General features: G+C 37.3%; 1 protein-coding gene across 1 annotated transcript in view; it reads right to left on the bottom strand.

The window, feature by feature from the left end:
• The window catches only part of LOC306857482 (cadherin-12-like), a gene marked incomplete at its 5' end in the record, with an annotated part of 225,742 nt that overhangs the window by 25,413 nt on the left and 177,286 nt on the right, over positions 1–23,043 (bottom strand). Inside the window, one exon of the mRNA XM_079397461.1 lies at positions 848–1,101. Coding sequence (XP_079253587.1) covers positions 848–1,101 — 254 coding nt within the window. The remainder of the gene's footprint in view (positions 1–847; positions 1,102–23,043) is intronic.

The following is a 23,043-nucleotide window of genomic DNA, read 5'->3' as shown; positions in this document are numbered from 1 at the left end:
TCAATACCAAAAAGCACTTTAGCTATTTTGTTTCCTGCATTCACTCGGAGGTCTGCAAGGTGGTGGATGTGTGGCGTGTATAGACGTATTTTTAAAAGCTTTGTTCCCTTCTCAACGGAAGCTCATTTGGGACCATTGTTTTCCGATGAGAAAGTGCACATCCCAATTGAGCAATGCTTACAATGTTTCTGAATAATTAATCAGAGAAGCCCAAAACAAAGGGGAAACAAAGCCCTTTCACTTTTACAAATCTTTCCTTTGTCCATGTTGCTTTCTTACAATATATTGAATGAAATATTCATAGACAAACAAAGTAACTTGTGATGTTAAGTAGTTTTGGGACCCCACAGTGGTGCATCAACGGTTTGTCTTCTTGTAAAAATTTAAAAGCAATCTTAATAAGTGCAATTCTAAAACATAATGGATTATAACAAGGTAAATCTTTCAGCATGCTGCTGTTTTTACCATCTGTTTTTATTAAACACAAATATATAGTGCTGTGTGATGCATGCACACAATGTCCAATTATAAACTTTCCTTCTTTCTTTAAAAAAAATGTAATAATAATATAAATTAAAAATAAATAAATAATGGTACTGCATATACTTAAAATATATATATATATATATATATATATATATTTAAGTAAAATATATACTATTTATTTTTCAGCACACAACCAGTTACACAAAAATAAGTCTGGAACAACAGAGCGTGAATAAATAATCCTCTAAATGTGATGCTCAAAGGCACAATGGTGATGCCCGCTTCTTGCAAGGACTGAACTAACAACTTTCCGGTAACCAGCCCCTAGTCGTATCCGTTTACATGTTCTGTGTTTGAATACCTGACTGGACTGTTTCCTGCGTCGAGATCCTGTGCTGTCACGGCTCCTATAATGGTGCCTTGTGGGGTGTCCTCATAAACATCCATCACATAGGAGGGTTTGCTGAAGACAGGAGGCTCATCCACATCCAGAACGTTTATTTTCACTGTCGCTGTGTCTTTGAACGGGCCAAAATTGTGGAACCGTGGATCCAGGTGTGCATTGGAGGCCTCCACTTTAAATGTGTATGCTTTTTTGGTCTCATAGTCCAACGGCTGGGGAAAGACAAGCAGAAAAAAAAAAAAAACAATAAAAATAATGCATCAGATTTGTTCAGGTAAAGTTTGACAAGGCCTCTTGAATTAGACAAAACAGGGGTCACTGTTTGGCTTGCTATTCTATATATCTATATGTATTTGTTTTAATTTATACATTTATTATTTTTGACTTTTGGGTGAGTAATATAATATATAAGTCTCTATTGCTCACCAGGGCTACATTTATTTGATAAAAATACAGAAAAAATTTAACAATTTAAAACAACTGTTTTCTATTTTAATGTATTTTAAAATGTAATTTATTCCATTGATGGCAAAGCTGAATTTTCAACAGTCTTCCGGGTCACACGATCCGTCAGAAATCATTCTAATATGTTTATTTTGTGCCCATGAAATTATTATAAATGTTGATAACTCATCAGAAATCATTTTTTATATTATCAATGTCTTTGCTTTCACTTTTGTCTGATTTAATGCATTGTTGCTGAATAATAAATTATGCAGTAAAAATTAACATATTTCAGTTAGCCCCTGCAGGGGGATGTTGTAACTACAGCCTGAGGGACAGGTTGTTGTAACAACAACCTGTCCCTCAATGTGAGTAAGACAAAAGAGGTTGCGATGGACTTCAGGAGAAACTCTGTTGACCACCCCCCACTGACCATCGACGGCTCAACCGTGGAGAGAGTTGGCAGCACTAAATTCCTGGGGGTGCACATCTCAGAGGATCTCACCTGGACCACCAATGTCACGTCACTCAACAAGAAGGGACAACAGCACCTCCACTTTCTCCGCCGGCTGAAAAGGGCAAGTCTCCCGCCACCCATCCTCACCACTTTCTACAGAGGCACCACTGAGAGTGTGCTGACCACCTGCATCACTGTCTGGTATGGGAACTGCATATGTCCACACATGTAGCAGAATGACAATAAAGCTCAACTTGACTTGACTTAGGTTCAGAAAAGATGCTAACAGACAGCGTTCTCCATATTGGCCACTCATTGAGGTCTTACATTAAAGCTTAATTTATTTATTTGCGTTTTATCTTTTGCATAAATTGCTCGCTTTGATCATTTCGAATGCGGGGCCTTTCTCAGAACTCGAGTGTGTCGATGTCGGTCTGTCTGCGCAAGTTTGTCACAATTGCTTTCAGGCATGTCAAACAAACAACACACACTCCCAAAACGGTTCTCTCAAGCTCCCATGTGCATTTTCTCCTGATTTTGCTCCCATCCCTGTTGATACGAGGCCCCTTTTCTGGTGAAATCTATCTTTAAATTCTCACTTCGGTTCTTCTAAATCAAAGCTTGCCTGCCGTCAGTATGACAGACGTAAAATGCGTGTGTGTGGATGATTGTGGTCTTGCACCACTAAATCAAAGCAGCCCATCTAAAGATAAAAATCATACAATGCATTGTACAATCTCTCTCTGTCACTTTGTATCTCTGGGAGATGGCGAAAGGGCAAAGGAGACAAAGATCATATATCTGACCTGTATTCGGTTTCCATCATGACCAATTTACTTCTGTATCATCTTCAGATGAAAACAAACACCGCAGATAGACATGAATGACACCCGCAGATCCGTAAATACACAGCATATGCACTATATGGAAGTAACAAAAGCAAACAGCTGCTTAGCTGAAAAAGGAAAAGACGTCAATGGCAACTCCGGATCACATGGGATTTGGTGGTGTCAGATGCCCCTTGCTTAAGTTTCTACATAAACTAAATCAAATTGTGCTAATTAGACTCCCAATTAGGTGAAAGCGAACCTCCAAAAACTGCAGTTGCTAATTAGCTAAAGTTCGTGTTGACATGAAAACAGACTCATTGGTATTACTGAAGTCTTAACTCCTTAAATACAGGGAAAATAAGCTCACAGTTGCCCACAAGTAATTAGAACCCAAGTCATTTTACACAAAATATATTTATCTCATTATTCAAACTAGCCTATGGCCTTCTGTGTCCCACAGAGACAGCACTGTTTGGCCTTTAGAGGCCAAGAGATGCATTGATATTAAGGTTGCAGCAACAGAAAAATGACAGAAAGCCAGTTTGCAGGGAAAATAGCTTGCTTTTCAGAAAAAAAGGACACGTGGAGGACTTCTATCTTCTTTAATATGCATAACACTAGTAAAACTATATTTCAATCCGAATGACATTATGCCAACGTCCCTCGTTTCAGTCAGAACGCATAGCCTTTGTATCTCTAATTTGAAACAAAAGCTATAAACTGCTCTCTGACTGCCATTTCATGTGGTTATTTTCCATATTGGTTCCCTCAAAGGGATCTTTAGTGATGCTCATATTGAATTATGGCTGGATCTTCACAGTCGCATTGCCTGAGAAAGGCCTTCGCCGCCTTGTGATTTACTTTCCCTCCATGACACAATATTTTCATTGATACTCCCCCAGAGTGAGTTTTCAAGGTCATTTAAGCTTGTAAACTATTTGGCCATATAACAGCTTTGCTTCGGTATAAATTAATACTTAAAAACATGCAAAAACAGAGAGATAGAGATACTAAACAGCATCTGCCTCACCTCTGCACTAATGTTGACTTCATACACATGGGATATTTGCTACAGTCAGACATATTTCAAACAATTTTCTTTGCTCAGAATATGATATATTCCAATGTAATTTAAGAATATAACATCTGATAGACAGATTGAAAAAAAAACAACAACAACAACAACAACATCATATGTACAGCCTTGAACCTCAAATGAATAGGTCAGCAGTCCATCAATGACAAATAATGAGAAAAAGATGAATGTGTTACTAATCTTTTCCTTTTTCATGTGGAATGAATGTAACTATAACTGGATAAAAGTTAATACAAATATAAATATATATTTTAATATTTTTGAAATAACCACTTATTCTCACAAGGGCTGAATTTATTTGATTAAAAATACAGTAAAAGCATTAATAGCGTGAAACTTTATTATAATTTAAAAGAATGTTGTCTATTTAATGAATTTTGCTGAATTTTCATTCTCTGTTAAACGTTCCTTCAGAAATCATTCTAATATGCCAAAGAAATTTCTGCTCAAGAAACATATCTTATTATTATCAATGTTGAATTTTGCTGCTTAATAATTGTGGAAATTGTGATACACTGCCAATCAAAAGTTTGTGGTATAGTTTTAATACATTTTATTTTTTATTTTTAATCATTCGATTGATTCAGAAATGTGTGTGTGTGTGTGTGGGGGGGGGGGGGGGGGGGGTAAATGTTGTTCATTTAAGCATTCTATTCATTAAATAATGCATGACCATTATTAATATTTGATCACCAAAACTATTTGATAATACTTGAGCACCAACTCAGAATATTCTAATTATTTTTGAGGGATCACGTGACACTGGAGACTGGAGTAATGATGCTGAAAATTCTGCTTTAGAAATTACATGTTAAAATACTGTATATTAAAACAGAATCCAGTTATTTTAAAATACTGTAAATACAACCTTGGTGAACACTTCTTATGTTCTCTAAGCGTGAATGCTGAGAAAGAAGCACTCCATTATGCACATTTTCAAATCAACACCCGCTCTCACAACCATGTGCATCGGATTCCCATTTGAGTTTTCACGACAGGCCCGAGATGTGAGGTGAAAGGGGGAACCAGACGTGGCGTCTCTCCCGTCGCTCGTGTCCGGTATTGATGGTGGATGGACATGAACTGTGATTAAATGTCAGAGGAAGCTGCAGGATTATTGGAGGTGAGGAGGTTTAGCCTAGAAGAATGTCAAGAGCATCATTGCCCTTTTAGTGTGTGTGAGTGGCCACATCGCCCCGGCAGCCTCGGTTAATGACTTTACGCCGAGACAGGAGAAAAGAGAGAGAAAAGACGCAGCAAGGGTAATGACAGTGACTCAAAACTATTGAAAGGCTCTTCAAGTGTGTCACTAGTTGTGATGCAACAATCACAATACGAAGAATGTAGTTTACGACAGCTTTTTTTCGTAAAGGTCCTGAATGCTTTATATTGTGCCATCAGCACTAAACCCTTGACCATGAGAAATAGAGCTGTTGCTTTAATAGCATAGACTTATCTGTATAGACACTTACTGATTATACTTGAGTAGTAGGACAAAACTAGCTGCTGAAATGAGAAAGAATATATTCATCAAAAAAAAAAATCTGAGAATTTCACCTGTGTTCTGGATTATTACATTTTCTTACAAAATGTGCATTTTTCCTTGCCTGTCACTCAATATGGGTCAGCTTGAAAAATAACATGTCAAATAATCATTATAAAATCAAAACATCTGGAAGTGAATGATTGAATTGAGACTACAAGGCGGTTTCAAACTAATGTTCAGCTCCACCTATTGATTTGTTCTCACAATCAGACAGAAAATCTTGCGGCCTTGACAAAATAATCGTATTTTTCACATCAAACAGCCGTTAACTATTATCTATCAACAAAACAGATGAATTAAACACATCAACATTATTTAACTTAATGGTTGATGTCACCTCTAGTGAGTATTTTCATTACAAAGCATTGATCTTCAATTAAAGGTCACAGTAACAGGACAATAATTCAAGGGACACACAGAAAACCTTAGCTATCAGTGTTGCAACTACACACATACACACACACACACACACACACACACAGTCTGCAGCTATACTTAAAGGGACTTTCCTTAGGTGTAATGGTTTTTATACTGCACAAACCGCATTTTCTATCGCCCTACACCTAAACCTACCACTTACAGTAAGCTTAGTGCATTTTTACTTTCTCAACAAAAAAATAATAATAAAAATACTCAGTATGAGTCCCCATGAGTCTGTGTGTATTCAGGTTTAAGTCCCCACCAGGATATATAAACCTACACACACAAACACACACACACGTTTCTGTATTGTTAATTAATTATTAGTTATTAGTATAATAATTAGTTATTGTAATCTGTATTTTTAAAAGCGCTATATAAATAAAGGTGACGTGACGACACAAACACACACACACATACACAATAAGCTACTGAGAGAATGTAATTATAAACATTTGATTGTATGGGAGTGGGGGGTCACTGATTTAGCATTTTATTTATTTTATTTACTTCAGATATTAAACTTGTTCCTCAAGGGACATGCCAAAATCACACAAGCATAATATGTAAAATGATTAATAATTGTACTTTAAGTCCCACAGCAGTGTTTACTATAAATAGTCTTCTTTCTTTTGTAACCGGTCTATTAAAAATATAATTATCAAATATGACATTATAAATGCCACAACCTGTGCTCTAGAAGTACGCTGAACCGTATGAATTTTCTAGTGTTGCTAACAGGATACCGTTCAAAAATTTTGGGTCAATACGATAGATAGACAGACAGACAGACAGATAGATAAAAACATGTATTCTGTTACAAAATATTATTATTTCAAGTTAATTTTGTTATTTTGAACTTTCAATTCATTAAAGAATCCTGAAAAAATAAAATAGGTTTCCACAAACATTTTAAGCAGCACCACTGATAAACACTGATAATAATCAGAAAAGTTTCTCGAGCACCAAATCAATAATCATGTATTACAGGAATAAGTTGCATTTAAAATATATTAAATATACAACATTTAATTTGCTATTTTAAATTGTAGCAATATTTCAGAATATTACTCTTTTCTCTGTATTTTTAATCAAATAAATGCAGTCTTGAGCAGAAGAGATTGCTTTAAAAAACTTTTTTTTTCTTTTTTTTCCCAGCAATTTTACGGACATTTCCATTAACCATTAACTCAAATTCAAAATACAGGCAAAACACCTGTACAAAATATTTCTTTATTTTAATACAGTACATTATTCTATTTTCATATATACAGATATCGATAGATAAATATATAGATATATATGTGGTGTGCATCTTTATGCATTTGTAACAGATACAATAGGTCTGAGAATCTGTAAGCTTTGGAGAACATTAATCAACACGCAGATCAAAGGCCTCAGGAAAGGTGTTAGTAGTTCAGGTGTATGTGAAGGAAATGCTCATTTCCGTATCTGCGTGTGCTGACACTTGAACGTTACCAGAACAAAAGACACTTTAAATTCAGTACTTCATGCTAGTGAACTCTTTGATATGGTAATGCGCTCCCTCCTTGCACTGCTCTGAGTGCCAGCAGAGAAATCCAGACGATCGCAACCCAAGCCGTCAATGCCAGTCGAGGGAATTGAACAATTGCGCACCTGATCCTAAAACCATCCATTGTGTGGGTGCACATGCTCGGAGCCATTCAATGCAATGTAAATATGTCTACCATTAGTATTCTCTTCATGATTATTTCCAAAAGGGGCTTTTAAAACGTAGCGTCACCGTCCAATAGAAACTCCAGCAGACATTTTGCCCACACAGCCAAATACTGCATTATTCTATTCTTAAGAAGATATTTGTGAAATCAATAGCTATTATTAAAGTCAGGCCTTTAATCCTCAGTGCTTCTCTACACAATATCAATATACCCTTCTATTAGTATGCAGAACTTGCTCAAAGCTTTTCGTAGTGTAATGCAGTTTGCCTTCATCTAAATAAGATTACAATGTGAAGCACCCGGAAAAAGTGCACTTCTTGTTGTTGTTACAGTGCGCCTGTTAGCCTTGGCCTGTGAAATAGCTCTGAGTTTTCATGAAAGGCTGTTTTTTTTTTGTGCATGAGCCCGTCAGATGCTCGCTTGCGCACTTTCCTCTTCAGGACATTGAAATAGGATGATGCATTTTTAATAAGAGCTGGGTTTGTTTGTGTTGGGAACAGTATTACACTAACACAACTTTTCTCATCCTCTTTTCAAGACTGGAATTAAACGGGACGCACCGGATCGTAGAATGAGGATTAACTTCCTGTGGATGTCCTACATGTGGCGAAACAGATTACTGTAGCTCAGAACAGAAATATTGTGAAATATTATTGCAATTTAAAATAGCTATTTCTTATTTTAATTTATTTAAAAATGTCATTTATTCTGATGGCAACTTTGAATTTTCGGCAGTGAAATGGACTATAGAATATGATATTTTTTATGCATCTATATAAAAAAACATCGGAACAAAATTCTGGCCTACTTATATTTGCACCGTTTGCATACTATTTATAAAAAAAAACACAATGACACACTTTCTGAGACGGAGGAAACAACTGCGGTAAATTCCAATGCACTGCAAAGTAAACAATAGCACACAATTATATATACTATTTTGTTAGAACAGGCTTGTAAATTATTGGCAATGCAAGCCATGGCCAGAATGCCTTTCTGAAGTACCTGTCTGCATCTCTTTCTGATCTATTGGGCGGATAAGAGCTCATTTAATCAGCATTAATGAATGCATTACAGGATCATCTCACAGATTGGATTTTATTAGCAAAAATGCACAGTGGATAATTTGAATTGACACAAAGACATAGCTCCCAAAAAAAGGTTCACTCGACTAGTGAATGACTTTAGAGAGTGCTGGAAACTGCTGTTGTGCAGTTCTAAAATTATACCATTATGAATCTTTTGCTGACTTAATTTGCTTTATATTCTGAATTAATCATGCAGCAACAAAATGTGTGCCAGAGAGGTACGGTGGTTAAAGGAATATTATGGGATATTTTTAACGTAATGTCTATGTATAGTTTTTGCTGCAACAATAGTGTAATTGTGTTTACGTGAAGCTGTATGTGTCAAAGCTTATTCTCAGAAGTACTTTGCATAAAAAAAGGGTTGTCCGATAACAGCTGTGCTTTGTATTGCTGCTTGGCTGATTTTGACATTTGCAGTCATGGGAGAATATCTACAACCCAAAATTTAACAGAATTATTCACCAAAAGTGAAAACTATGCAACCAGTAACCACACTCTTGATTACCAAAGATTTAACCCGTTGCGTAAAACATTAGCATAATGCATTTATATTAAATATAATGCACCCAGATTAGAAATATAACTTTTCAACATTGGCATATCATTTTACAAGTATAAACATAACACTTAAACTGTAGCTTTCATTATAAGTGATTAATTACTGTAAAAAAAAATTAAATAAATCATGCATTATTAAAAATGGTGGACAAGACAAAACCATTGTCTGTGGAAAATAGCAGCATGCTACAAATGCAACGCCTAGACATTACATTGAACATAACCTTAATATTCCTGTAAGTTTCTTAGCTGGAAGTACAAAGATTGCAGGATGGAAGATAAAAGCATTCTGAGAACATCAACATGGTGCCCTTGAGTAGATGTTTAACCACGGGTTCCAGTGGATCTTAAGTGGTTTTGCTTCAGGAGCCAGATTTTTTTTCTCATCATTATGACCGAGTATCTCATAATTACTCATTTGTATGTCATAATTTTGACTCTTTATCTCAGAATTATGAATTTTCTCATTATTTATGACTTATGACAGGATATCATATTTATGATTTACCAAAGCATGATGGATTTTCTTACGTGGAAAGGTTCTCAAAGGTCCACAATTCAATCAGAACAGACCTGAGGCCCATTTCCTGTTCATGACCCACTAATTGAGAACCTTAAGAGGAACTGTCCTTGAAATGATTGAATACGCTGACATGACGTGTTGCACCGAATCAGTAGCAGAATCTCTTATCCTAGCACACAACCACACAGCCAAACTCATAAACGGTCTCACAACACTGTTCCACAAGTATTAGCCAATACATCAAACTTGACATTGTTTTGATACTGAACGATCACTGGAGGTAAACACAGCAGAGTCTGCTCTACACTGAACAGAACTGTTTGGAAATAGACGGTAAGGCTTATACCAAGCACAGCAGGGTTTGAGGACACATACAGCCCTCTATTTGGAACTGCCAAAGCATGCAGAGCCCTCTACTGCTAAAATGAGTTTTCTGTGTCGATAATTAATTTTTCAGCTGAGATGTTTGATGTCTTCGTTTACATGGGGTTATATCACCATTAGGGCCGGGACTTTAACGCGTTAATTTAGATTAATTAATTACACAAAAATAACGCGTTAAATTGTTTTAACGCATTTTAATTGCACTTATTTTTGCACCGCGGAACGTTTCTCACTGGATGAGTTTCGGCGGACCGATTATACTGGAGCACCTACTAGCGTTCAGACAAAAGACGCAAAGAACGGACTTGCGTTCTCGTGGAGACCGGTCTTGCCAAGCTTCCTTGGAAGAACGAACTCGGAAGGACACGAGAACACAGAACGCACACTTATGAGAATTGAGATGTACTGCGTTCTTGCTTAACTGACCGCATAGTCTCAGCATAAGTAGCGGCCAATGAACAATATTACAAAATGTCATAACTTATTAAAACATTTCACACTATTATATATATATATATATATATTACTTTCATATAATTGTATTGTGTTTTATTTTACAGCGTTATATGTTTTACTGTTAAGATTCATTTTAATATGCCAATAAAAATGCAGACTTTCTCCGGGTCTTATAACTTTATTAAAATTAACCAAAACAAAACGATAAATGTTTACTTTCAACTTGAAGAGCCGTTAAGTATTTGTGAGAGCGACTTTAAAGCTTACAGGCTTACGTACACCGGCCACCCACAGCGTTTTCTGGGATTTCTAACGGCTCGATTCTCTCAAGTCTGCACTCGATGCATCCTCAGTTTCAAGAACATATTCTTGAAACTGCTTTCATGCATCCTCTGTACTTGCGTTCTTGAGAATCGGAACTGAACTTTGACGGTTAATGATGACGTAGAACGAGAACACAAGGACGCAAGATCGCTGAAGAACGCATATTGAGAAACAGCCAAAAACAAACCACAGTGAACATGGACAAAGAAGCTGATGAGACCGCTTTGGTTGGCCCTGTGGATGGGAAATTTAAAAATCCATATAAAAAAAACTTACTTCTCACTGTTCTCAGGTCAAATATTTATATGCGATTAAAATGCGATTAATTTCGATTAATTAATTACAAAGCCTCTAATTAATTAGATTAATTTTTTTAATCGAGTCCCGGCCCTAATCACCATACTAAAGAGGTAAAACGATCTTTTGGGTTTCAGAAAGACAAACACAAAACTAAGGGACAACAAATGTATATTGCACACTGGTTTGATGTATATATCCGCAGGCACATATAGTGTCATAACACACCTTTGGTTTTTTAGATTCTTGACATTTGGAGGTATGAAATATCCCCTCTAATAACCTCAGTTCACAGCACAAACTCACCGCTAACATCCTGTCTCGCTCAGACTGCTGCTGTCAGCTAGTTTTTTATATCCCTTTTCCTTACCACATGGTGTGCATGCTGACATCCCTACTTGCGCACACACATCTGTGAAATCTTTGATATGCATTATCGGATATTATCATGCACACATCATCAGATTTTTGTCATTACACTTGTCTGTCATGTCATAACATCACACATGCATGCGTGAAGGTAAACAAGCTGTTTCTGCTTCCAAATATGATTTTATTAATCTCAGCTATAGGGATCCTAGCATACTATTTCTGCAGAATATAGTATGTATACTGTGCATTAACTGCTATTTTCTCATATGCATTGAATACTATGTACCATAATATAATGTGCTTGATTCAACATTCCATGATTTTTAACACAAGACTCCAAAATGTTAAGACATCTAAACAAAATATTAAAATAAAAATGTGAAATTTATGCAGAATACAGTATGTTTATGGCGCACTGTATGCTATTTTAATTTATGTACCATAATACAATGTTCTTGACTTGACGTTCCATTTCCAGCAAGAAAAATTAACAGGAAGTAATATCAGCCATGATTTTTAACACAAGACTGCCAAATGTTAAGACATTTAACAAAAATATTGGATTAAAAATGCAAAATACCCATTTTTCTTAGCGAGATGATAATTAAATGTCACTCACTAAATTAAACCAAGTAAGTGTATCATATCTGATGAACGTTAACCGTCAAGATTCCCATTCATTTCAATGGCAGTTGCTTGGCTAAAGCTTGTATTGCCATTTATTTTTTCACATTTTCTAATAACACTGTATTACAACTTCTTCAACACAGTGGAAAAACATCCATTTCATGCTTTTAAAAGCTCTCCAAACTTCTGCTCACATTTAATACAACGTTTGGATGGAGAAACATTTGTTACTAATGCCAATGTAGCAATGTCATATAACAAACATATTGAGGTCATATGACAAAAAAATGTTGCATCCAACTGTTTGAAATCTTTATTGTTGCATAATGCATTCGGTTCCACACACTATTTTAAATATATAACTAGTAATAGCTGGAGTATTTAGTAAGGCATAAGCTAGTATCCCATTCTGAACGTTTCTTTTTTATCTATTTTACCAGTATATTAACCAGGAGTCATCTATAGGTGGCACTGCTTACTCCTGTTAGAAACCTGTTCCTGTTCCCAAACAAAACACATGGAGAAAAATGTGCAAAAGTAAAATAAACATGGATAAACAAAGCTATCCGATGTGATTTTCACACCCAATACTTTCCCAACTGGTCTCAAATAAGATGAATACGCTCTTTTATCATGGAAGTGGTGAATCATTAAAATTCCAGTGACTGTGGCAGTTTGAACACTTTCAGCTGATTTATAGATCAAACAGCAAATTAATGACATACTTAATGAAGGATGAGCAACTCTGACAGAGTAGGACACTGCAGGAAAGAGTCATTAGACTGAGGCCTATAAACCTGTGTCTGATTTTGCTTCAACCGAAGAGGCTAAACTACTTTATTGTGTTGACATTCTGCCACGGATGTCCATCTGCCTCACACTTTTACTCATAATGTTTTGTTGGCCTCCCTGCAGCGCAGATTATCTTTAATATTTTTTGTCATTGTTTCTTTGCTTAAGTGAACTGTGTGATAATTAGAAGGCTTGTTATTCTGTGTTGTGTTGCCAACTCTGAGGGAGTGGGAGACGGTGAGATCCTGCGGGATCAGACTTCTCTCACAACTTAAAAGAATAATTGCTTTTGTTTACTAATGGGAGAAATGAACATCATTTGTTTTTGATGACTAATCATGAGCTGACCCACTTACAGGGAATTTGGGGCTGTTGTTTCTTCACACCGTCGCACAGAATGCTGACTGGTGTGAAATGGAAGGCTCCCAACGTGATTACACTGACTTAGTTTGTTATATATATGTGTGTGTGTATATAGAGACTACCAGTCAAAATTTTTTTTTTTAGTTTGTTAAAAGAAAAAAAAAAAAACTTATGATCACAAAGGCTGCATTTGATCAAAAATACAGTAATATTCTGAAATATTCTTATTTAAAATAATGGGTTTCTGGTATAAAATATTTAAGCAAAGCTGAATTTTCAGTCTCATTACTCCAGTCTTCAGTGTCACATGATACTTCAGAAATCATTCTAATGTGCTGATTTGCTGCTCAACAATGTTATCAAACACTGTTTTTGTGAAAACTGATTTTTTTTTTCTCTCCCCAGAATATATGATGAAAGAAAAGTCCAGAAAATCTGAATTTTTTTTAAACATTATAATTGTCTTTACAGTTAATTTAATGCTGCATTCACGTGCTATTGGAATTATCGTAAATATGAGCTTCCTAGTCAGAAATTGGCCTTAGAGAAGCCTTATATTGTCAATTTACGATAATACCAATAGCACGTGAATGCAGCAATAATCGATGTAATGTCACATCACATTTTCCTTCAGAAAAAAGTATAATATGTTGATTTGATGCTCAAGAAAAAAAAAGTTGTAGTGCTGCTTAATTAAATTGAATTATTTAAATTGAATAGAACAACTATTAACCCAAAGTATATGTTGTTTAATAGCAGATTCTCATTGTGACGTCTTACTGTTAAACATTTTCACCACAAATTGTGAAAGCTAGCTCAGTTTCCGCTAAATGTGAAATGTGTGAGGTCTATTGAATCAGAGCAGCTCCTCTATATTTAGTGTTTCAATTACTGCTATCACGAAACACTCATTTCATTTACAATTACTGACAGACACACAAATATGCTGCAATTCACAAAGCATTTTAATCTGACAAGAGCATGCTTTGAGTTGAACTGAAGATAAGGGAATTTGTGACTCGCTGTGTGTGTGTCTGTGTATATGTGTGTGTATGCTTATTATTGTGTTGGTGAGTGTTTACTTGAGGAATTGTAAATAGGGATGTTCCGCACGATTGTGGCAGGGCCTATTGTTTGCTTTAATCGCTACTTTAGCCGAGAGGTTGTCTAAACATTTTCATGATCTCCTGTGCCGCCCATGTTCATGCTGACAGTAGAGCAGGTAATCACTCAGAATCCTTAAGCCTTGATGATCCTCTCTACACACAGACACACACATACATCTCATTCATTCAGCCAGCGCCGAGCGCCATTCAACCATAGCCCTGCTATAGTCTTCAACATTTTATAAGGATACCAGCATTTTTATCTAAAAGGAAGCAAATTGTTCAGTAGTTTAAAAACATTATGTTCTGAATGCAATATACTGCATCTGCATTGTGTATACCGTAGACTGCTAAAGATGGGCTGTATTGAATTTTGACTATACAGTTGTGATGCCTCAAATTATAATATTACAATTTGATTAATTTACATTTTAATTAGACTATTACGTTTAATTAGACTATTACTCGTCTTGAGAGTGTTAAAATAGAGATGCTTCAATAGCTTTGCCTTTTAGCAAAAAAAAAAAAAAGTTAGATTGGAACTGCATACAAGCTTACTACATTCCATACATAATAAAACGTAATTCTGTGGCAAAAGCATGGACAAGATATGTTGTTTTTATCCTTTTGTTTGCTGTATTTATTTGTTTGGCCAGTGTCGTTGTGGGTTTTGGTTAATTTGTTGTTGTAAGACCTTTGGAATAACAGAAATCATTTGGCAAAGTGATATGGTCATGTAATGCGGTCAAGATCTGCCTGAAACTACGTTCGCGGTGCGTATAACTGCACACCTTAGAACGTTCCACAGCCAATCAGATTCAAGCATTCAACCACCCCATTGTATAAATAAATATAATATCGTAAATTCATAAAAAAAAATTATTTGCCACTATTAGATTTATTTATTTTTTTACTTATAAGATGGAATAATTTTACTACATTTTACTAATTCTCCAAAAAATCATTATTTGCTAAATCCTAATTATGACATAAAATGAAAGTTGATATTTTATTTATGTACGTATGTAACTTCCAACGGTTTTCATGTCATAATTACCAAAACAAAGGAAAATGAGCTTCCATAATTTAGATATAGATTTTTGCACCAGTTTCACCCCTTGTAAAGAGTATAAGCCTATCACAAAAATATATTTTTTGCTTTATTAGCAATACCTACTGCATACTGCCTACTTTTAAAACATCATCTTAAACTATATGCAGTATGCAATGCAAACAGTCATTTGCTACATGACCTCCATCACATGTTTAATTCAGCCCTGTATTGCATTGTCGGATACAGTGTCATACTATGGTCTAGTGCACATTTTTAGCAAATGTAGAACATCATAATAAATTTGCACACTGTGCAATCTACATAGTATTTCCTTTGAAAATAGGTAGGACAGTATTCTGAACATTCCCATTGTGTGAATGTTTGAAATTATATTTTGTTCCTGTACTGTTGCTAAACTGCTGTAAACACCTAATCCTGTTCTGCCCACTGTTCCAAATCACCCAGGGGTCACGATGCCTCATTGATATCAAACGCATAAACAGCACACAGACCAGATGCTTCAATTCTCTCACTGTGGAGAAAGAGACAGCGTCTCCACACTGGCAGGATTGCTGCCTGGTCCTCCTATTGAGGAGAATGCATCATTCTGTCTCAGTGTTGGCACGACACACACTCAAACTGAGGGGTAAACAGAGACAATAGATGCCCACAATAAATCTCTCGCTCTCTCTCAGTTCCGACACGCAGTCTGAAAGGAGGAGAGAAAATAACCACACACATTTTTTTAACATGGTCCACAGCTGTAATTGGTGTCTTGAACCCCCAAGAATACAGACAATGCAGTGAAACCTGTCACTGGACTACCAGGCAAGTGTAGGGAACAAAACCATAATGCCATCTCTTTAAACCTCAGTGTGTGTGTGTGTGTGTGTGTGTGTGGGGTGGGGGGGGGGGGTGTGGGGGGGGGGGGGGGGGGTTAGGTTGTGCGCTGGAAAAGAAAAGGAGAAGAGCTAAAAGCATGCTGATATATTATAGATTTAGCCTTTAGTGCTGTAAAACTGCTGCTCAATGATCTATATTTCTATGGTAACTGAGATGCAGATGTTCTGATGTGGAAATGGTTGCTGTGGAAAATGCACAAACAAGACCAAAACTAATTTGCCATTTACTTAGTGTTTCTCAAAGTGGATTTTCTATATTATATTATTTATTATATCATTATTTTCTATATTATATTATATTTGCTATAATTATATGTGACCCTGGACCACAAAACCAGTCATAAGTCGAAATTTAGAAATATACATCATCTGAAAGCTGAATAAATAAGCTTTCCATTGATGTTTGTTAGGATAGGACAATATTTGGCTGAGATACAGATATTTGAAAATCTGGAATCTGAGGTTGTAAACAAGTTAAAATATTGAGAAAATCGCCTTTAAACTTATCCAAATTAAGTTCTTAGCAATGCATATTACTAATCAGAAAATAAGTTTTGACATATTTACGGTAGGAAATTTACAAAATATCTTTATGGAACATAATTTTTACTTAATGTCCTAATGATTTTTGGCATAAAAGAAAAATGTATAATTTTTGTATTTTTGGCTATTGCTACAAATACACCCGTGCGACTTAAGACTGGTTTTGTGGTCCAGGGTCACATATGGAATTAATTAATTAATTATTTTATTTAATTAATTAATTTATTTTTAATTCCATCCAAATAATGTAATTTCCTGACTGAACACACACACACACACACACACACACACACACACACACATATAAATATATATATACAAACACACACACACACACACACACATTTATATATATGTATATATATATATATATATATATATATATATATATATAAATAAATGTTATATTATATATAATTTATAATAATTTCGTATTTATTTTGTAGATTTTATTTAGATATATGACTAATTTATACCATTGAATTTTATAAAATTATACATGTATATATGCACTGACACTTTCAATTGACAGTTTTCCTGTTGCATAGTATTATTTACATTATATTGTAATATTATTTAATTCCAGTCTTTATTCTGATTAATAAAGTGTGCAAAGTTCCATTTGTCTTTATATTAGTGACTATGGCGTATTATGTGTGTAACTGCAGATGTTTGAAGGCAAACCAAGGCAAATAGCTCAACATAGAACTGACACTAATATTCCGGCTGGTTTGATTGCATCACTTGATGCTTGCCTATTGTTTTATGACATACTTTCTTAGCTATGCCTCCATATCCCCTGTGATTCTTTATACGGCATGTTGACAAAGAGAATTTGAAATCACAACGAAAGCATTTATAGCTTCAGCGATTTAATAAGAGAAGTGTTTGTGACTTTGAGTGTGCATGTGTCAGGTTTTATGGGAAATCTTGGAAATGGTGCAATGCTCTATTCCTGGAGGTAACCACTAGTCATCTCTGCTTTCTGGAAAAAATGACAAGCACTATAATGAAATCATGATGCTGTTTTATATTGCAGTGGTTTTTTGTTGTGTACATACAATTATTAGATTTATTCATGCAATGTTGCATCCAAACTGATGGTGTCACAGACTGGCCAGGCTCTGTCACCAGCCAGTCACAGCGCACTCCCTCACCTGAATTCTAATCACCCACACCTGCACATCATCAAGGCAATCATTACTCACTCCTCAAATACACACACCTCACAACACTCCAGTGTCTGCTCTCGTTCATACGAAGAGGAATACCATTGCTATCACAATCTCTATAGCTGATACTTACCGCCTTGTCTACTTACCTGCTGTATTTCATCCCGAGTGTGTCTTCTAGCAACCCCTAGTCTGTCAGCTCCTGAGTTCCGTCCTCGTCTGCCATATTGGTGAGGTGTGTGTCCAGCTCCTGTTCCTTGTTCCACTATGAATATCTAGTCATGTCTTATGGTCTTGTTAATGCCCCATCCGTATTCCAAGATTTTATGCATGAGGTGCTCCGGGAGTTTCTTCACAAGCTCGTGCTAGTCTACATAGATGACATCCTCATCTACTCCTGGAGCATGGCCGAACATCGCCGCCACGTTGTGAAAGTTCTGAAACGCCTGAGAGATGTCCACCTGTTCCTCAAGGCAGAGAAGTGTTTGTTCCATCAGTCCTCAGTGCAGTTTTTGGGATATAACATCGATAGCGGTGGCATCCGGATGGACGAGGGGAAGGTGGAAATGGCCCACTCCTGGCACCATCAAGGAACTACAACGTTTCCTGGGGTTTGCCAACTTTTACCACCACTTCATCTACGAGTAGAGCATCACTAGCCCTCTGACCAACCTGCTTCGCAACAAGCCCAAGTCACTTGTCTGGACTCCTGCCGCCACCGAAGCCTTCGAGCACCTCAAGAATGCATTTACGAATGCTCCTGTCCTCGTACACCCAGACCCCTGTAAACCGTTTATCGTGGAAGTTGACACATCCACCTCAGGAGTAGGTGCCTTTCTCTCTCAGCTGCAGGGGACACCATCTAAACTCCATCCATGTGCCTTCTTTTCTTGCAAACTCAGCCCGGCGGAGAGAAACTATGACATTCGGAATCGAGAAGTCCTCGCCATTAAGCTGGCCCTCGAAGAGTGGAGGCATTGGTTGGAGGGTGCGCAACATCCATTTACAGTCTTTACTGATCATAAAAATCTGCAATATCTGAAAGAAGCCAAAAGACTTAACCCTCGCCAAGCCTGATGGGCTCTCTTTTTCACATGTTTCAACTTCACAATTTCCTATAGACCTGTTCCCAAGAATGTGAAGGTCGATGCTCTGTCCCGACTCAATGACTCTAAGGAGGAAGTTGATGAAGAACCAGAATCCATCCTGCCCGAGAAGATCATTGTCAGTCCCATTCAATTGAACTCCGGCCCAGTCACCTCCTCCAATGCTTCCACGGCCACTCCGTCGGGCTGCCTGCCCGGATTGCAGTATATTCCCAAGGCTCAACGCACATCACTCATCCAGTCCGTACATACATCTCTGGGCACTGGCCACCCAGGGGCCAATAACACCCTCTCGCTGCTACAAGATTGCTTCTGGTGGCCCAATATGGTTCGGGATATAAGAAGGTTCGTCCAAGGCTGTGTAGAGTGTGCCATATTCAAAATCCCACGCCAGCTGGTAAGCTGCTTCCTCTGCCTGTCCCGAATCGGCTCTGGTCACACCTAGGGGTAGACTTCGTCACTGATCTGCCTGCATCCGACAGTAACACTTGTATCCTGGTGATCGTTGATCGATTTTCTAAATCTTGTTGTCTTCTTCCTCTCAAAGGCTTACCCACAGCCATGGAAACCGCTGAACTGATGTTTAACAACATCTTCCGGTATTATGGCATTCCAGAAGATATAGTCTCGGATCGCGGACCACAATTCATTTCACGGGTATGGAAAGACTTCTTCAAGCTCCTAGGTGTGACCATAAGTCTGTCCTCAGGACACCACCCCTAGACGAACGGGCAGACCGAAAGAAAAATCCAGGAAGTAGGATGATTCCTTTGAACCTTCTGCCACGGCCACCAGGACTTCTGGAACCAGTTCATTGGCTGGGCCGAGTATGCCCAAAAAGATCTTTATATACATTTAAAAAAGAAAAAAAAAAACTATACCAAAATTCTGTTGAAAATTCAGTTTTGCATCACAAGAATAAATTACTTTGAAAATATATAAAAATAGATTATTTATTTATATATGTTTTAATCAAATAATAGTCTTGGTGAGCATATAAGAGACTTTCCTTAAAACTTATTTTTCAAATATATATGTGTGTGTATGTATACATAAGTGTGTGGGTGTGAATATATATAGTGGGGCAAATAAGTGTTTGATACACTGCCGATTTTTCAAGTTTTCCCACTTACAAAGAATGGAGAGATCTGTAATTTTCATCGTAGGTACACCTCAACTGTGAGAGACAGAATATATATATATAAAAAAAAAACTGAAAATCACATTGTCTGATTTTTAAATAATTAAGTTCCATTTTATTGCATGAAATAAGTATTTGATCACCTACAAACCAGCAATAATTCTGGCTCTCACAGACCTGTTAGTTTGTCTTTAAGAAGCTCACACTCTCAATCAATCAGACTCCAACCTCTCCACTATGGGCAAGACCAAAGAGCTGTCTAAGGACACTAGGAACAAAATTGTAGACCTGCACAAGGCTGGGATGGGCAACAGGACAATAGTCAAATAGCTTGGTGAGAAGGCAACAACTTTTGGAGCAATTATTAGAAAATGGAAGAAATTCAAGATGACTGTCAATCTCCCTCGGACTGGGGCTCCATGCAAGATCTCATCTTGCGGAGTATCAATGATCCTGAGAAAGGTGAGGGATCAGCCTAGAACTAAATGGGAGGACCTGGTCAATGACCTGAAGAGAGATGGGACCACAATCTCAACGGTTACCATTAGTAACACACTACACCGTCATGGATTAAAATCCAGCAGTGCACGCAAGGTCCACCTGCTCAAGCCAGAACATGTCCAGGCCCGTCTGAAGTTTGCCAAAGACCGTCTGGATGATCCAGAGGAGGCATGGGAGAAGGTCATGTGGTCAGATGAGACAAAATATAACTTTTTGGTATAAACTCCATTCGCTCTGTTTGGAGGAAAAAGGATGAGTACAATCCCAAGAACGCCATCCCAACCGTGAAGCACGGGGGTGGAAACATCATGCTTTGGGGTTGCTTTTCTGCAAAGGGGACAGGACAACTGCACCGTATTGAGGGGAGGGAGGATGGATGGGGCCATGTATCGCGAGATTTTGGGCAACAACCTCCTTTCCTCAGTAAGAGCATTGAAGATGGGTTGTGGCTGGGTCTTCCAGCATGACAATGACCCCAAACACACAGCAAGGGCAACTAAGGAGTGGCTCCGTAAGAAGCATTTAAAAGTCCTGGAGTGGCCTAGCCAGTCTCCAGACCTTAACCCAATAGAAAATCTACGGTGGGAACTGAAACTCCTTGTTGCCCAGTGACAGCCCCAAAACCTGAAAGATCTGGAGAAGACCTGTATGGAGGCGTGGGCCAAAATCCCTGCTGTAGTGTGTGCAAACCTGGTCAAGAACTATAGTAAACGTCTGACCTCTGTAATTGTAAACAAAGGTTTCTGTACCAAATATTAAGTTATATTTTTCTATTGTATCAAATACTTATTTCATGCAATAAAATTGAAATTAATTATTCAAAAATCATACAATGTGATTTTCTGGATTTTTATATTCTGTCTCTCACAGTTGAGGTGTACCTATGATGAAAATTACAGATCTCGCCATTCTTTGTAAGTTAGAAATCATGAAAAATTGGCAGTGTATCAAATACTTATTTGCCCCACTATGTGTGTGTGTATATATATATATTAGACTAATTCGTATGGTCTACAATTTCAATACCTCTAATATTAAGATGGGATAGAAAGAACACACATACACACACAATAATCTTTAGTAAACAAAAATGATGGTCTAAAACATTTGTTCATCTCTCATCACTAAAGTCAGTTTGATCAAAAACAGCTAAGACCGAATGGGCTAAACGGTTGGCTTTTTGTACACAGCTTCAAAAGCAGGTAAAACCTTGCAGTTACTCAAACACTGTGATGAAATCCTTTATTCTAAAGAAAAATAACTTCAGTGATTCAATCCTGAAAATAAACACTGCTGTCGCTCCAAAAACTTGCGTGATAGATGACATCTAGGATGTATTTTGGAGACATGGGGAATCATGGCTGTGTTATTGTCATGCATGCTGTGTGCATTTAGAGGGAAACATATGGACACAGTTAGCACTCAACACCCTCATATATCTCCACTAACACTTCCAGTATCAGCGCAGTGCGGTTTTGGTAATATTACACCAGCACACTGTCCCGTACAGGGAAACACTGCAGTTGTTTTTATTGACGTTGCTGTTCTCATTCAGAAGGCGAAGACACGGCTGAGATAATATAAAGAGATGTGTGCCGTGTTAATAAGTCCTGTCACGCTGCCAGTATTTAAGTACTGGGCTCAATTCAAATCCAAGAAAGTCACCTTGCGTACTCTCCAGAAGAGCTGAACGTTCTAGTTTACCTTTGGGGGAGTTCTTAATGTCAGACACAATTACCCCAAAGTGCTCTTAACTGCGATGTTTGAGTGATGTTTTGATAATGTGGTTGCGGCTGTATGAATGATGGGATCTCTGTCATTTTCCATGTACGGTTGAGTCATGACAGTGTTGAAGGACTGTGGCAGCATGGATAGACTGTGGCCTAGAGGGAGGCTGATTTGCATGCATGCTAACTTAAACACAATATAATTTCTCTGATTTCTGAATTTAAAGGGGTCCTATTATGCTCTTTTACAAAGTCTTGGTTTTGTTTTGGGGGTGTACTAGAACATGCTCTCATGCTTGGTGGTTCGAAAAGCGCATTATTTTTCACATAATTTACATTATTACAATTCCTTTCTCCCCAGCCTGGCTCAAACGACTCGATTAGTTTCGGGTTTGATGAAGGCCCGCCTTCCGAAAAACTAAATGTGTTGTGATTGGTTAGCTGTCCCAGTGCGTTGTGATTGGTAAACAGCTTAGACGGCGTTTCAGTATTGCCCCGCCCCTTGCCAGAACAGCAAGTTCTCAATATTGCCATATCAGTTCAGACCCGAGAATATTGAACACGAGGATCGCGCAGAACCTTTGCATGCACGGATATTTCAAGACACATTAAAGTGGTAATGTTA

The sequence above is a fragment of the Barbus barbus genome (assembly GCF_936440315.1).
Source record: "Barbus barbus genome assembly, chromosome: 38".
NCBI lineage: Eukaryota > Metazoa > Chordata > Actinopteri > Cypriniformes > Cyprinidae > Barbus > Barbus barbus.
Note: the sequence above shows the minus strand (reverse complement) of the source record. Positions and strands in the feature narration are given on the sequence as shown.